This window comes from Rhyacophila brunnea, unplaced genomic scaffold (assembly GCF_057557595.1).
Source record: "Rhyacophila brunnea isolate RB1 unplaced genomic scaffold, BYU_Rbru_1.0 scaffold_20, whole genome shotgun sequence".
Classification (NCBI taxonomy): domain Eukaryota; kingdom Metazoa; phylum Arthropoda; class Insecta; order Trichoptera; family Rhyacophilidae; genus Rhyacophila; species Rhyacophila brunnea.
The window spans coordinates 17,449,238-17,467,771 of record NW_028232860.1 but is presented as its reverse complement, the minus strand read 5'-3'; the positions used below and the strand labels follow the sequence as shown (position 1 = coordinate 17,467,771).

Genomic DNA, 18,534 nt, shown 5'->3' with positions numbered 1-18,534 from the left:
GGTTTGCTTGAAGAAAATCCGCATGCAGGCTTTTTCTACATTAGTATTTTCCAATAATGTTAATGTAACATAAAATGTTTAAGTGATGTGATGACCATATCTCGTACCTTCAAAACAAAAAACCAAAAAATCGTCAATACTAATAAAATTGTTCTCATGAAAGCGATGTTCATATGTATCTAATTATGATTTGTTTGTTAGTTTGGAAACGTTTTATTTATTTATTTATTTAAGAGAACAAAACATTGTGGACATAACAAATCTAAATTCAAGACGTTCACAATGTGAGATTTACTACATAACAAATATTATCCTTACGAGAGAGAAGAAAATATATATGATAAAAAAACATAAGTACAATTTTATACAGTAAAATAAAATTTCGAAAACAAGATACATAGCATCTCACTGAAAATGTCGTTTTAGAATGTTTAAAAAATATCGCATAACCAGCTTATTTTCTTATCATATTATCTGGTATATTTTTGTGAATGACAGTGGGCAACACAGAGCATAGCAAGTGTCAAAATTGTCAATAAAAATTGATAATGGGGAGGATTATTAGGAAATTAAACGGATTTATTCTGCAATGTTTGAATTCATTAAAGCGCTGCACTTAATGAATGGTCTTACAAGGCTGTATGTTTCCCACACCCATGGTATAATAGACCCTGGGGAATGGATATTTCGTAAAGGAACCCGCATTAATAGTCCCCATCGAAACATAAACATGCAATAAATTATTAATCCAGCATAATCCCTGATCATATTGTTATCGCTATGCGAAGCGTTCAATCGATTATATGGACCGACAGGTAAAGGTAATCATTTAGGTAAGCACGACGCAGGCTATTTTTGTGCTCAGAGTCTCTCGGTTCGGTGCGCAATATTCGACGCATGCACACCTAACCATTCGCAATCCATTAACCACATCTGAAACATCAACCTCGTTCCTCGTATTGTTTCAATACTAAACTTCTCATTCTATTATCTTGCTATCTTGTGTTTGTGCAGCCTCGTTTATTTAATTGAAATATTATGCAGTAATTTAAAATTTGAATGCCTACTGTCTACGTTTGTCTTATGTCTGGTACTAATTTATTGCGCTTTGTATGTGCATTGATACCTGACTGTATTCGAGCGTTTACCGCGTTCTAACTAACGTTAACTGTCATTCCTAGTTCTAACGGGAGTAGGTAGTTCGGAAGAATTCAATCGCGATGCAATAGACCAGCGATTTCCAAATGTTTTCCGTGAGAATTGTTGGTTATTAAGACGATACTTATGTGAAACGGCAAATAATTTTATCGGCAATAAACGGCAATCGTAGAGCGAACGTCGAGGTGTGAACACGTCAATTTGTTTCGTGATAGCGACGGGGGGGTATTAGTTCTTAAATCGTGTAAAGATGACTAAAAACGTTACCCATTTACTTGAAAAAGAAAACATGTCAATGAATATATTATCATTGTTACTAATAAACGGAACATTAAATGGACGCATGGTGGATTTATATGACAAATTATATTTCGTCGGCATGCGTCATTTGCACAGTCCGCGCATCGCCTAGCCACGATCTTTTTAGACCATGCCTCAACTGAGGTATATATAGCCTTAGGATAAGGGATTGAATAAGCCTACCTAAAAATATTTAAAGCACACTCAAAACTCTTAACTGTTTCTAACTGATTGAGAGGGATAAACTAAGGTAAGTCCAAATTTGGTGAAAATGAGTTATTAGTGTAAATACACTGAATTTGAGACCCCATCTGCAGATAAAAATAAAATGCGAGCTTATAATAAATATATTAAATACATTATTAATTTTTCAGCAAACATGGAAAATTCTCACGTTTGAAACATAGTGTAGAGTGGTTCTAGGATGAAAGTATTCTAAAAATATGTTTTTACATATATTATCTATTTATTTTCTTATTACTATAATTATTATTTAATACAAATGAATATCATTTGATCTAATTTTATGCGAGGTAATCAGGCAAAGAGGCGTATCAGTGTAGTAAAAAGTACAAAGTTATAAAGCGAATACACATTAATTTTGAATGATTGTATTGTTTCTATTAAGCCAATATTAGTTACAAAACAATATTAAAATATTTACGTTTTTCTTCACTATAGGTATGCAAATTTAAACGAGGAAGCAAAATTTACACCTTCAACGATTTAACAAACAATATATAAAACTGTCAAAGAAAGTGTTGCTAACTGTTTTACCGACCGATTTACATGTTTAGATATCAATTTATGATATTTTAAAATGTATACCGCTTCGGACATTAAAAAAAATTAAAAAAATATTTTGAAACAGGAAAGACCACAAAATAAAGAATAATAGTATATGTAAGCTACCTTTATTCTTTTTCGAAAAAAGTACCTATTTTGGCTCTCCTGAAAAGTTGTTAATATAGACTTACAGTAGTTTACTACTCGCATAGTGTTCTAGAATCTAGTATAGACGATGCTGTCAAGGTTTATTAGTTTTATTAAAAGTCGACCACCATAGTTACGATAATTTAAAATTATATTTTTTGACGAGTTGGTTATGCTGTTTTTGCAGTCAGAAGTCATCATGTTAAATAAAGATAAATCTTCGTTGGAATGAACTGCGGCAAGAGTTTACATATTTTCTGGATCGTAGATTTCGATTAACAAGCCTTTTGTGTTAATTCAAAAGTAATTTTGTATCTTTCCGACATTTTCATGCAAACAAATTTCAATTACGTGTTTAGAACACGTGTCGTAAGACAAAATGCTAAACTCATTTCATAAATTATCGTGATTCATGAATTACCCCAAGTAAATTTAATGACAAATCTCTTGAAAAGATTAAATTAATAATGTTGTATATATTTTTATTACCTCAAGGACAACATGTAACGTGCCTTTTTTTCAACGTGGCGTTTTTTTAATCCTATTTACGAACGACTACATATAATATATATGTAAATATTTGTTATGTTAAAAAGATGTATAATATATCACATTGATGTCACGAAGTGAATAATTATATTACTAACAAGGTGAATTAGACTTAAGTGCCTATGTCGATATTCAGATGGCAGAAGGACCCATCTGCATTTTTTTCTATTTTAATATTTTCTTCCACAAAATACCTACATTAATCTTCAATGTGACAAAAGGACACACCTATCAATGCACTACAAATCAAAATGATTATGATGAAATTTATGTTATTATGTACACACATTAGGTAAAAACATTCACAAATATACCAATTAGTAAATTGTTTAATACTTTATACTAGTATATAACATAAAATAATGTCTTTATTTATATTCTCAATCTTGCATTAATACATTGGACGCTGAAGACGCGCCCAGCGCGTAACGATTAGGTGGCGATTCGATATAATTAGCATTTAAATGGGAAAATTATTATGTTTACTACCACTCGAAATAAGACAAAATGAGACATTTGAACCAATTGCTAAAACATTTTGATGGCAAAAGACCCCATTTACCCTTTTCTAATGAATAATATCTCAGTTAAAACCGCATATGAATATTTTTTTCTCAAACTAAACAAACAACACCCAAATAGGTTAAATAATACTGAAATATTGTGTATATCACTTTTGTTTGTTAGACTAATAATTAAAAACTTATTTTTGCTCTCAACATTCTTGAAATTGACAGATAGGCCCTTCTGCGATCTGAATACCGATGTATGTATAGGTAGATATTATATCTGTTGGACATACATAATAAATATATTATTATCTCCTTCGCCGTCTTGTCCAATCGAGATGCGGTGTATGATAATCATTTCATTTAGGCAGTAATGAATCAGGTGCATCTGTCCTTGTCGGCAAATTTTGGCCGAACTCTCTTGGTAGTATTTTTTCACATTTGTTGTATACTTACATCATACTAATACTTATTATACATAAGTATATTACTATTGAATGTGTCCTCAAGTACAGAAGAATTTGTTATTACTACAAGCTGCATTGATAGCGTGATCATATCTTTTTAGCACGAAACTGGTTTCTGTTTCTACTCTTGTAGTCTAGGTTGCTTTCAGAAAGTCACTTCTTCGCGGGTGATGAACCAAATTCCTGCTTCTCTTTTTACGCGCAAACCAGTTTGCCGGTGCAATAAAATTAACAAAGTATTGGCTTAATCGATATGCGGAATAAATTATTAGTTTACTCGTTGTACAGCTTCTTCGAACTATTTTTTATTTTACTGATTTTTTTTTCTTCTTTTTCAATTGACGTTCTCGTTCACTTTGGCCAACTCATTCCTTCTTGGTGCCAACATGAAAAAATAGGTTGATTGTTCTCGTTGTATGTGGGTGTATTATCATTAACTATCGGGCGCGTGGCCGAGTCAGGCCCAACATCGCGTCTTCACCTTGGATCTAAGTTACCCAAATCTATACTGACTTTCGCTTCCTTCTATAGCATATTATAATAGTGCTAATATTATTATTTATTCACCCATAAAATAAGTAAAAAATGATACAAGCATAATTCAAAACACACAGAATGACACATAATTAAGAAACACCATCTAAATGTGATGATTGCTATTTTATATACCTGTAAGTGCAAGTCTTATTAATCCAAATTACATCAAATAATAATTAATACGGATGAAGGTTGAGTGTTTGAACGTCACGCAGGACAAAATCATGCCACCGCCGCGGTACCCCAAGTTTCCGCTGCAAGCATAGCATAACGTTTGATCTCAAGTTCTCGCCAGGTGCAATGCTTCGCGACCGTAAAGCACCACTGTCAAAATGCACCAGTATTGAACAGGCGTCATTTGTTTCTCACTCAACTTCAACTACCAGACATACTGCATTCAGCTGTGTCCTCCCACATTTCCATTCGGATGGCGAGCTATTCACGCCATCCCCCGGTATATACATACGCTCTGTCGACACTTAGATGACTTCCCCGTCGCTGAACAGAGGGAAATCTGGAACGGAACAGATGCTCAGTCAGTCGTAACACATTACAAAAATATAAACACTAATCAAAAAAAATATTTTAAAAATAGTATACTGCAGACATGCCCAACTTCAAGTTGACTGTGATCTTCCATCCACGATCAAAACTGGCAGCGATCTACAACCTCCCGTTACTGATGCACTGATGCGTTACAAATAAAACAACAACGCTTGTTTTTCACAATCACAAAGAAATACTCAATTTCCCATCCGTCGTGAAGTTTTAGTCTTATTTTAGACACTCATTGCACTCGTCTTCAAACTATTCTCTTAATGTGCAAAGAGCCTACTGCGCGACTCTTAACATTAAACTACGCTCCAGTTTAAAGCACGGGGATCACTTCATCGAGTGATACTACGAGGTTTCTGGTGGTTAAATCTAAAACGGCTTTCACTTAAAGTAGGAATGGTTAATGCTTTTCCTGATTTTTACATTTTCATGACTCAAATCCTATGGGTCATGGTGCGATCGACCAAAATCTATCCCGCGATCGACGTATTGAACATGCCTAGTATCCAGGGAACACAAAATCAATTGGAACTGGCTTACACTACTAGGTGACAGGTGTGGTATAACAGGTTACGGCTGTCGAGTGTGGAAAAATATGGGATAAGCTTAAACATGTGTTAAATAATATGTTATTTTCAATTGATAGTTACGTCTGTATGATAATAATATGTCTCGTAAATGTAACGAGCATGCAATATTGAGGGTCGGCGGTACACTTTCTTATACTGGGGTTTTATGGCCTGACCATCATAAGAGTACCCTGCTTCAAAATCTTGGTCCATGGCGATGCGTTTTACATTTCTTTATATTAATCTATTCTGTGCTAGTATCTATAGTGGGTTGACATGATTTACCTAAACGAAAGATCCTACAAATATTTTTTTCTGAAAACTTCACTTTATGTCTACGACAATAAATCTTTTCCAGGATTAGAGTCCAACCAAGTCTGCTTTAGCTTACTGCCGCCTATCTCATTACATTTTTATGTTCAGAAATGGCAGTTTATTACGGGAAGTAGATTACCTATTAAATCCTTAACTCTCCGAGATTGGTTCTCAGTTGTATTGCCGTGTAATTTCTATCCCAAGGCGCTTGGCTGAGGTAAATTTTAAACGTTTTTTAGTACACCCCCCCTTATAATCATCCCAAGGTGAATGTGGGCGGAGGGGACGTGCTACAAATTTGATAAATTGCTGGCATGGATTATTAAATTAATCGCGCAGAATGTATACCTTTTCACATTATTCACTGGAGTTCTCAGGTTGTATGAGTTCTGACAATGATATATCCATCTGTCAAGAGAAACCATTATATAAATTAAAATATAACAAATTGCATGGTTTTTTATCAGCATTTTTTTATAAAAAATGGGAGAGTTTATGTGTAGGTATATATTACCACCCCACTCGTATCATTCCTTTGTCATCAATATAGGTACTGTTGAATATTGAACAAAGATGATTTAATGAAACTATACACAAACACTTACATATTATAAGACATGTCAATACTGCGTATTGGATGGAGGTAAACGATTATAATAATCCACACTACTTAGATATTGATCAATGTGTACCTAGTAACGTCAAGTAACGCTCGAAATTTTTTCTATCATATTTTTGGCGTACCTACCTATTCGAAAAAAAATGAATAATCTGAATATTATATTCAGTTTATTTTAAACATTACGTTTCCATAATAACTTCTGAATCTTTTTTATTTCACCGTGCGGTGCTGGTTTAGTTCACATACACATTGGTTTCAATTACAGACCCAATAATTTTACAGTATTTATAGGTGTTGCTAGTTTTCGCATTGTACTTTGTACACGTGCACATGCATCATTTCATACCAATCGTGGCAATTTTACATCTAGAGCAAAATCTCAAATGTAGGTTTTTCAAAGAAAAACCAATCGAAAAGACACAGGTCTAAAATAAAGGACACAGCCCAACGTAATCAGTCACCGTTGACCCCATAGGAAATGGTTGTGGCACACTGATTACCTAACACTGCCAAACCCATGAATATTGGGGGATTTAAAATTATAGTTCCTCATTATGTCATGGCTGCGGGGATCTGTGGAATTGCAAATTCTCCACCCTTTAACTACATAATATATACATATATTATATAATATGTCCCCGATTCTCGCTTTCTTCCTTTAGTTGGCAATAGTGTAATGATATTATTTTTCATAGGTTTTAATATATTCCTATGTAGACGTTATGTATGAATTGGTTTCTGAAAAAGTATAAACGTATAATAATGATTGAAGATGATTGATGTATAAACAACCCACATAATATCCTGGGGTTTCAAGTCTAGCATGATCCAGAAATTGCAAATCCTTAGACGCAAACCCACCCCATCGGTTATGTTATAACATAAGTCACGAAACACAAAAATAAGTGATAATCATCACAATTTTAAAATTGACAATAAACTGTCGCGATATTTACTTAAGGTGACGCATCAGTGAAACGCCAAATAATTTTCAACTGTAGGCGCGACGAAATTTTGGACTCGCTGCCATTCACTGAGAGAATGTCGAGCCAGGAACACGTCACTTTGCTGCGTGATGGCGACGGGTCAATTAATTCTAAAATCGTGTAAAGATGACTAAAAACGTTACCCATTTACTTTAAAAAGAAAACATGTCAATGAATATATTATTATTGTTACTAATAGAACAATAAACAGAACATAAAATGGACGTATGTTGGATTTATATGACAAATAATATTTCGTTTGACAGGCGTCATTTGCACCCGCGACCCGCAATCCGCGCATCGCCTAGCGGCGATCTTTTTAGACCGAGCCTCAACTAATGCATGGCCTTAATGTGTATTATAAACCAAGAAACTGGTAACATTATCTTTGCAACTGTCTAAACTTTGCAATATGCTGAATAATAAATAGCATGCGAATAAAATTGCAACCAAATCACCTTGACCGCCTGTCAATAATATTATTATCTTTACACCTATCCTTACTATGTAGTTATGTAGTACTAGTAGAAATAGAGGATGGGATATGGCCGCGTAATAACTATGTGCTGCGGTACGCCATGAGTGTCATACTAATGTGAAATGATTTCATCGGCGTACTATCGTAAAAGTTTACTGTTATGCGCTCCCCCGCTTCCATTGTGCGCATGTTTATGGATATAGGTCGAATGCCGAAGCATCCAACGACCAATTTGGACGTGCATTTTTAGTTCGACGCCGTATCCTTCTATCAGCTTACATTATTATGTAGGTACATTTGCATTTGCATCTGCCTAATCTCTACGCATTGTACCTTTTTTGATTTGAACATAGTTCAATAATCATTCTTAGCATTGTTCCTAATTTGAAAACCTGAGCGTAGTTCAATCAATAATCGTACATACTTTTTTAATCAGCAGGGGTTTTCCATCATATCACTTTCAATTTTTAAAAATGTGATAAATTAATGTGCCTTCGTATCCGAGAGTTAACTATCCCGGGATATGAACTGTCAGGCGTAATCGTTTTTTACGCGAGGCCGGACTGCCAATCTACCTACTAGTTGGCGCGAGATAGAGGACGACAATAATTACATCTTGAAATGTGGCGTTTTGGAAAATTACTACTGACATTGCGCCCCCCAAGTCAGAGTTGTCGTATTACACTCCTGATATTCATATGGCATTGCGCATGCGCACTGGGTATTAAGTGTTAATTTGCAATCTAGATAACCGCCTCGTATACAGAATTGACCCGAGCGTATTATCCATATCTGGAATAGCCCGCAGGATCACTTAGGATCAATAATAATAATTATTGTATATTAATTGAGACTTTCACGGTTTGTCGTTATTGCAGTTGATTTTTGGGCTGTCACCTGTGTTGTTCATATTCTTTCCTTCCTTGGCGTTTCGGGCTCGTTTTTACTATGAGCGATGTTCATACTCACTTTACTTAACATTTTCCAGACCAAATTTCATTGAGCAGCGTTCGCGTTAAACCACTCATATATCTCCTGAAAATTGCTTCTACATAGAGTTTTTAAAAGGGTAGTGGGGAGAACAGCACACGGTAATGCCGCAAATCCCAAAAAGATTTATAATAACCGTGAGAGTTTAGCAAATATATATGTAGATAATATCTCTCTTGGTTTAAACACTAATCTCGACATAGTGACAAATCGCATTAACATTCTGCGAAGTATCTAGTCATTGGGCGCCCATCGACATAAGGCCGTTGTCTGTATATGGGCGCTCCGTGTCCACTGTGCCTTATATGATTAAGTATGTATACTCCATCTCTGATCGATCTGTTAGCCATAAACATGTTCAAGTATAGTTATTAACCCTCGATAATATTGCACTTAGGTACCTGTATTTTTTCTCATCGACACTTTGACATTGAACGCTGTCGTAAAAAATCCGACACCGGCGATAAGTTTTTGCACGAATTGAACATTTGATGGGAAACATTGGACTTATTTTATTACGATTAAGTGATTGTCGCGCATATCAGATCGATTTTTAACGCTTTTTATTAATCTTATGTGGAAACCCCGTCAATTACGAACGAACGTTTCGAATGTATATGTTACGCCGAATGTGCGAAATTGATTATTACATGAAATGGGCAAAATTTTGCCTAAATCATGAAAAATGCAAGCCCGTTGCCTTATTCATGAATTAAACAAAATATCTGCCAAGTGCGTGAATTTGGCAGTAATTTTTCAGCCTAGTTCATGCATTGGACAAATTAGACAGTAGCGCTACGGTGGTGTTTTTTGCAACTAAACTAAATGTGTCAAATGCTCATGAATTGGTCAAAATTTACGTATTTGGTATTTTTTGCAACTAATCAAACTAACCAAATGTGTCAAATGTCATTGATTATAATATAAAAATATACCAATCAATAGCTACAATGACTTTCATATCCATTTACTATGCGCAAAAAAAATCTAGAACTATAATAAGATAACGGAAGAATTTTATTAAAAGGTATTTTCGCGATTTGATTCGTGCTTGGGTATCAATCGTGCAATGGTCGATTGTATGTTTGTGATAGTTTGTTGATACTTGTTAGCTAACCTCAAAATGGACATTCAGTTGAATTCAGAATTAAAAACCTAACCTAACCCAACCTAACCTAATAATAATAATATTATATTATGTCCAATTATAACTAATAAAACCATCCGTATTAAATTTACTTTTTCTACTGTCATGTTGACAGTTTAAGAATTCCATACCCTGGCGAATTCACGTACTCGGCAGATAATTTACCTAATTCATGAATAAGGCAACGGGCTTGACTATTACATGAATTAGCAAAAATTTTGCCCATTTCATGTAATATTCAATTTCGCACATTCGGCGTAACATATACATTACTTTGAAAAAACCTCAGGATTACATAATATAAGTAATAGGAAAAATGTTAGAAAAAATATTGAACCTATTATGATTAGAAGACACGACTATCACGTGCTGGGCGAGGCTCTAACTATCCAAGACATCTTTTTAAGTTCACTCTACTCATGGCAACCGTCTATATATTGAATCAAGATAATCGTCATTATTCACTAAATTTGACTTTTAAAACATTTTCATAATATTCTTTGCTATTTACGATTAGAGTGCGTTAAATTTGTTTTGTCTACAATGGAAGAGCCCCTTGTTCTATTATAATGTAGACAGAGCCTAAATGTACGAAAGTGAAGTTGAAAAAACGTCCGTTGATCTACTGATTAAGTTGGGCGTGTATTTTTGAAGTAAGTATTAATAGACAATTTTGAAAAGTTTTTAAATTCCAAGTGTCAGAATTTTTAATCATTGGTAAGTATATATTTCGAAGTGTCATAATAAGGACGCCAGTTTTTGTGTGGAGGGTAAAATAATGTTTGAGGAAGTAATAATATTAAAAAATCGGTTGTAAAACTAAATAATCATTATTTAAATTACGCGTGTCAGTAGATAAAACATGTATCCATTATTATTATGGTAATTTGACAAGTAAACGATTTTATATGGGACGCATAGCAATTTAGGGTTACCATCTCGCACGTAAGGGATATTTGTCTATGCTCGCACGCCAAATTCATGAATATTCGGTACAAATAACCATTATTGTGATTATTAAAAGAACACCAACTAAGAAGTAATCGAAGGTGCAGCAAAAAGAGCTATAATTATATGAGCATATCACACAGATGACAGAAGATAACCTCAATTCCGATAACTTTAAACCCAAATTATAATAATTTAGTGATATTTGACGGTTTATAAATATTATGGAAATTAAAAATATACCTATTAAACTATTATTATCTAATTGAAATAACCTGTTTCATAAATTAATTCTATTGAAACGATTATGAATAATTTGTCTTCAATTGAAATTACGTGCAAAATAACTAAGTAGCTTAAAGTAACGTGATAGTTAATGGACTATTTCAACCTATATCCAATATACTTACTTAAATATTTTTAAAGAAAGTAATAATGAAAAAACTACCTCACTTTTAGTTTAAATTAGATTAAAAATGTTATAATATTATTAGTGAAATATTATTCATTTAACCAAATTTTTCATACATTTTGAATGAGATTAAAATACCTAATATGATTGATCGAACTAATAAATCGATAATCGAATGAGTTTATGTGATATTAGTATTAATTCAAATAAAATAGCTACCTACTTTCTGGTTTGCATGTCGATTATAAAAAAAATAATATTAGTATAAATCTTTTAGATAACGAACCTTTTATTGTACCTAGGTACCTATTCCATATATCAAAATTACAGATATCGATAAATTATACTAAATAATTTTATTTACAAAATAAAATGAATGTTCATTGATCGACAACGGCTAGGCATTTTTTTGCTGTGGGGAAAATATTGATATATTTTTATAAAATTTACAATAACCTGGTCACACCGTTCACCGTTGACATGACAAGCCAAGCGACCCTTCAAGTTGCCATGTATTTTTTTTTGTAAACAACTGAAGTCTGCCTTATTCTTTATTTTTATGTCAAAAATAAACCTATAATAGACACATCTGGTGTACCTACCTACCTGTCTTCTTATTTTTTTTTAAATGTTAAAAATATATTATAATATACACTAGGCACACAACATAATTCTATAATGGAGCATGTATTTTCAATGGTCATTAGCTCAGTGTAGATACCTACTGAAAACAGTTTCTAATAAACATTAATAATTGATTACAAACTAATTTTGTTGTACCCAGAGCATAGAACCAACAGTTACAGCTGATGGCTAGAACGAATTTCTTAAAAAACCTGCTCAGAAGATCCACATTGAATTGTGGGGCCATTTTTTTAGATAGAAATATTATAATAGAAAGAAAAAATACTATTCTAGATTTCTAGTGCTGAGGAAGTCAACTGTCATCTGTCAAGGTACAGCATAACCATAGACGATTATGGTATTAGTCTATGATACAACTAACTCGAATATTAGTCTATGTTATAACCCTGGTTGGAATGACAGAGAAGAATACTATCCTAGAAAATTTAAAAAAGCGGCCAATTAAATTATTTCTGCCCAAATTTTAATCTATTCTGACACACAAATATTTATACTTGACATTTAACATTTTAATAATTCCCTGTGCTTATATATTTCCTCATATATTATTTGAATACTTACCATTAAGCATTTTTTTACTTGCTGCTGATTTTAAATTATTCCCAAAGATTAATAAAATACTTTTATTAAGATACTTCCTATTTTAGAATATTTATACTTACCGGTAAATTAGAAGCCATTAAGTTGGCCACAAGTCAATCCAACTGGGCTCAATTCGGTCATAAAATAACCATGACTCGCTAAAGTTCTTTAAACCGAAAGAAAGCACTGAAAATATATATTTTACTTGTCATGTATTCACTTTGAAGAGTTTAGTACCAACATGTAACTATTTTGTGTTAATACGTGTGTATGTATTTCGTGCAATATATTTTTAATAGTATTCCATATAAATACTGATGCGATAGCAACAGCTACGGCTACTCTCTTTCTGGCGTTATATGAAGAATATACCATATCGACTTAAATTTGTCCAATGGAATTCCACCAAGTAAATGCTGACTTAATTTATATATTCTTATAATAGAAACAGCTCAAAAGAAAAGTACCTATTTAAACTTTATTTATCACTCTTAGACGAGTGTAGGCAACCAAGGGCGTTTGGTGACATATGAAGCCTGTATTTTAATACCATTTGCATTTTAAATTTTTGAATGCTTCATTCTATCGCTAGATGTTCTTAGTAGAACTACAGTAGTACTTCACTTCGTCTCAATGGACTTATCAATTCTTGGCGGAAAGACATTGCACTCAATAATTATTTAAGCAAAACAGAATGTATTATACTAAATTCCACACAATTTACTAACGATCGGGACCGCTTTCATCCAACATTCAATTATATGACTGTTCCCTGTCATTCTTGTCAAGCGGAAACCGGTCTTCGAAATTGTGTTTTATTTTAATTAATTCAAATAATATTTCCAACAGTACCGGTGTTTCGCGGTGGTGAATGATTAAACCAAATAACACTAACAGTTTACCATAATAACTCTTAAACAATACAGTGCACTAAACACTCAGTAATCGTCCATGGTGTCTCGACGCAGCAGTTACTTACAGTTTCTTTATCGTGCTCCGTTCATAACACGGATACGTGGCGATAGTGGCCCTCGCCGATAGACCTCGATGGTCTCTCGGCGCCAGTGACTTGAAGATACGCAGGGGAGCTGGGCCTCCCAAGGTCCGTGTCGTCAGCCCCCGAGGCCGGCCGGATGTTCGTGTCGGCGGTGGCCGCCACCGCCAACATGACGGCCGCATCCTTCGGCAACATGTTCCGCCGGAAGAAGAACTGGCCGGCAGGAGAGACGGTGAGTAGTTTATTGGATCTATGGACATTGAATGGTTTTCTGGTTCACTTCAGGGGGAAACATCTATAAAGGCCTAATTACACCAGCAGAGATGCAGATCCAACCAGATTCAACGATCGTCGTATACAATCATCGACTTTAAATAGCAATTACACGGAACGATTCACCTACCAACTCAATCGTGCTGGCGCTTGATTTGATTGGTTTATAATATACTCTCAGTTGCTAGTGTGAACAATTCCAAGTAAAGCAACAAATGAAATTTAGACAAGTTACAAGTTGCTGATTGTATTTACTAGGGTATTATTTATGTTTTTTTTATTATTATTGTCTGTTAAAATAATGAATAACGTTAGGCGGCCTCAATTGTGTAAACGTCAAATTTTCTGTTGTGTCAAACGCTCGCGCGGCCACTCTTGGAAGCTCAATGTTAATTCGGATATTTTCGTACGTTCTCGGTAATCTTCGACACAATCGTTCCCAAAAAATAGGGATTGTTCCAATTCGGTCACGACTCTCCGTAACGGTGCAAAAGTGACTTCACGATCTGGGGCGATCGTGGCAAACGGTTGGGTTGGCCTGAGAATCTGCCAATGTAGACGCACATCTAGTCTGCTTACAATAGAAGATCTTGGCATAAAAACATCAAATGTCCACTTTTTTCCATTTTCATTTTATTGCATTTCTATATTCCCTATGTATGGTTACATACAACTGTGCAAAGATATATTTTTTAAAAAAAATCATAAGTCCCTCAAATCCGCTCTCAAAAATATGCCACTTTTCTAAAAACAGCAATAGTCCAAGGAATTTTGTTTGAAAACAACAAAGGTCCAGTAGTTCCACACTTTTATCACCAGGCGGCGTTAGGCGTTAGTATACATTCCATACTTGTTAGTGCCTGACCTGTCAAAATTATCTTTCATTCGTTCAGTCATTGGCATTGCCATTTTATGAAGTTCCTTAACGATTGTTTGTATATTTTATCATGGAATGTAATAGGATACAGACATCCGAAACGCCTCGTAAGAGAAAAGTTAATAAAACCAAGCAAACATTAATAAAAACCGCCAAAATAAAGGGAAGTGATCATGTCAATCATGTTGGGAAACGACTCTCAAAAAAAGTTATCGGTGAAGATTGCAGGTAGGAATAATTATGTATTCATAACATATATTCAATTAAAAACTTATACATTATTAATACGTACTAAAATATTTACTATGCTGAATAGTTTGTGTGATTAAATTTAGTTCACAATGGCTGTGATTACTTTGAAGTTATGACTTCTTTCGAATGCAAAGCATTGTATTTACTATGTTGTTTTATGTAAATGTATGTATGATTGTAATAAAGTATATTATGTAGGATTGTATTTAATTGATTATTATGTTTCCAGGTGCAAGAGGTTTCATTGTTTTACAAAAATAAATGAAGATTTACGGAAAGAAATATTTGAGAATTTTTATGAAATGGATTCTAAAAATCAACAAGATGGCTATATATCTGGATGTATAGAAGTAGTACCGATCAAGAGAAGACGTCCCAGAAAAAATACTCCGATAATAATAAATGATGTCAATGATCATGGTATATTCAAGCATTCAGCATCATATAAATATAAAGTGAGTATTCATTGAATTAATAAAAAATGTACATTCAAATTAGGCATTACACCTATTATACCTAATGATAATGTGTTTGAAAAATTAATTATTTTTTCTCTTTATTTACTTTAGATACGATCTACATCTGATGGTATTAACGAAGAAGTCTGTATGAAGGCATTTGTGGCAATACATGGTATTACGCATTCCCGGCTGCGACGTATTCAAGACAACATCACATTTTCGGGTTCGGCTCCTATGGACAAACGAGAAAAGCATCCAAATCGCCCAAGAGCAGTGCCTGAATCAGTGATTCAGTTGATTCACATTCATATACAATCATTTAAGGCACGTCAAAGTCATTATTCTTTCGCGAAAAATAAGAATGTTAGGTATCTTCCGGAAAATTTGACTATTATGAAAATGCACGAGATGTTTTTAAGTAAATACAGGCTTCAACTAAACTATGACACATACTACAGAGTATTTACAACTAGATATAATTTGTCATTTGGAGCTCCTCGAAGCGATACGTGTTCATACTGTGATTCAGTTACAACCAAACTGAAATTACCCGATCTCTCTGAAGATGAAAAACGTAAGATTGAGATAGATTATCAACTTCACCTGGCTAAAGCACAACAGTTTACTACAACGAAGCGAAGATTAAAAGAACTCGCAAGTGGTTCAAGTGATACCACAGTCATATCGTTTGATTTTATGCAAAATTTGCCTTTACCGAATATGGTAACAAATGCGGTATTTTATTCCAGACAGCTATGGTATTACATTTTTGGGATACATGACTTGGCCAGAAATGATGTATATATGTACACGTATCATGAAGGATTCGCCAAACGAGGTCAAAATGATGTAACATCTTTGTTACTACATTACATAAACCACCATCTGCCAGCAGGCACGAAAACATTGTATATTTTGAGTGACGGATGTGCTGGACAAAACAAAAATTTTGTTATGATTTGGTTTTGGTATATGGTGATACATGTATTAAAAAAAAATCATCAAGAGTCATCCATATATTTCCTATCAGAGGGCACACATTTTTACCAAATGACGCTGACTTTCATTTGTTCAGCAGTGCAAGGAAAACAATCCTTGCAGACGTGCCAGAGGATTAGGATAAAGTTGTATTGGATGCCAGAAAAACTCCTGGGCCCTTTATTCTGGAGAAACCGGAGCAAAAAGATTTTTTAAATATTAAAGATACGTTAAAGCCTTACTTTAAGTCATCCTTCGGCAGAGATTTTCATCTTAGGCAAGTTAGAATGTACAAAATAGACAAGGATTGTAAGGGAGAAGTGCTTTGCAAACATCTCAGTTTCTCTGGACTGTGGGATAGATTCAATATAGTGAAAAGACATCAAATGCCAGTCACGATTGCGTTTAAGCCAGCATATGATGGCTTAATTCCATTGAAAGGCGCAAAGAAAAAAGATATTTTAAAATTAACTAAGTATTTACAAAATCCAATAAATGCATCATTTTATGAAAATTTGCCGTGTGACAATGATACAAATGATAACGTTGAAGAAGACAGTGAAGGTGTGAGTGATCAAGACTAATCAGTAGTAATATGCACATGATTGATTTATTTTAAATATTTAATTGAAGATTTTTTTAAAACATGTAAGTACGTAGCTTAATAATTGGTTATGATGTGTCAAAACCTTCTTAAATGTAGTATTATGATTAAAAAATAACAGAAATATATATTTTTTGTTTTATTTAATAAAATTATAATTTTATTCATACTATTTGCTTTTCCATGATTTCAATTTTGTTATAAAAACGACAAAGGTCCAAAAATTGTGTAAAAACAGCAAATGTCACATTCATTTCTTTTTAAATATCTATTTAACAAACATCAATTTGATATTTTATTTACATACATGCAGTGCATATAAGGCTCCTCCATGAATCTTCATTGTCAAATTATTAAAAATGTGTTTGACAACCAAGATATTATGTTTTTACCCTCTCCTGAAAAAAATGACCTTTGTGACATTTGCTGTTTTTATGCCAAGATCTTCAATATCAATCGCTGGATTTTTTTCACTGCAACAGCTATAAGAACAATAATTTTTATCAAGTAATAATCGAGGGGCTGAAGAAAAGAAAGCCATAATAATTAGTCCTGCCATTGGATTATAGGTAGGTACTCCATGGACATGGTACATATTATATGAAATGTTATTATTTACTCTAAAAACATGAATAAAATGAAGAAATGAAATCATTTGGAATAGTAATAAAATAACTAATTATTTCAGAATAATACTTCATTTCTCTCTTCTTCTTGGTCGCGCTCTCATGGCTGAGGATCGTGACCACTTTTTAATGTTGCCTTCCTTTAAGCGACCAAGACTTTCCATCCTTCTCGATCTTCCGCTTCAATACCTCATTTACTTAATGTTAGGAGTAGATTTATTTAGCTTGGTTACTTACTACGTTAATTTTTATTATTTCAATCCTCAGTACCTCAATTATGTATAATATAATAAACCTATAAGATCACTTCTAGTGGTATATTTATTATTATGTTGTGTGGAGTACGTACTTACGCGTTCAAATCGTACACGCTTTAAAACTTCAGGAACAATAATTAAGCCCCCTAGAGCATAATCCACTTCTTAATGAAGCAACCTATTACTTCTTCAGTACCCTACTTACCTATGCATATACTGTTGTAAGGACTTTGCACAAGCGCGTCATACAGGGACTATTAGAAATATCTTTCAATTTAATATCAATTTGAGGTTAATAATCATAATTTGCCACAGCCGGCGGATATTACAGTCGGTGGTACTGCGTATTGTATAGGTACTATCCACATTATATTGTATATCTAGTAACGAAGATTACGCGTTGGATCGAAGTACCTAATCGACTGTAAGATTTAACAAACTAATATAAGTAACGACTATACACAATTTAGGCACTTAAAGTGTAATAGTAGGTACCTATATGTTAGA

The 18,534-nt window shown here is 33.7% G+C and overlaps 2 protein-coding genes across 8 annotated transcripts in view; one reads left to right on the top strand and one right to left on the bottom strand.

The window, feature by feature from the left end:
* The window catches only part of mRpS5 (mitochondrial ribosomal protein S5), a 344,261-nt gene that overhangs the window by 69,846 nt on the left and 255,881 nt on the right, over positions 1–18,534 (bottom strand). The gene's annotated exons all lie outside the window — the stretch shown is intronic.
* LOC147071303 (serine/threonine-protein phosphatase 2A 56 kDa regulatory subunit gamma isoform-like) overlaps positions 1–18,534 on the top strand; it is a 138,776-nt gene that overhangs the window by 75,763 nt on the left and 44,479 nt on the right. For 5 of the 7 annotated variants that reach the window (XM_085947898.1, XM_085947897.1, XM_085947896.1 and 2 more), the window contains exon 2: positions 13,552–13,931. The exons of 1 other annotated variant lie outside the window; for it this stretch is intronic. In XM_085947898.1, coding sequence (XP_085804024.1) covers positions 13,836–13,931 — 96 coding nt within the window. In that variant the 5' untranslated portion in view covers positions 13,552–13,835. Of the gene's footprint in view, positions 1–10,632; positions 10,769–13,551; positions 13,932–18,534 lie in introns of those variants that run through there. One more of the 7 variants, XM_085947901.1, reaches the window with a different exon arrangement.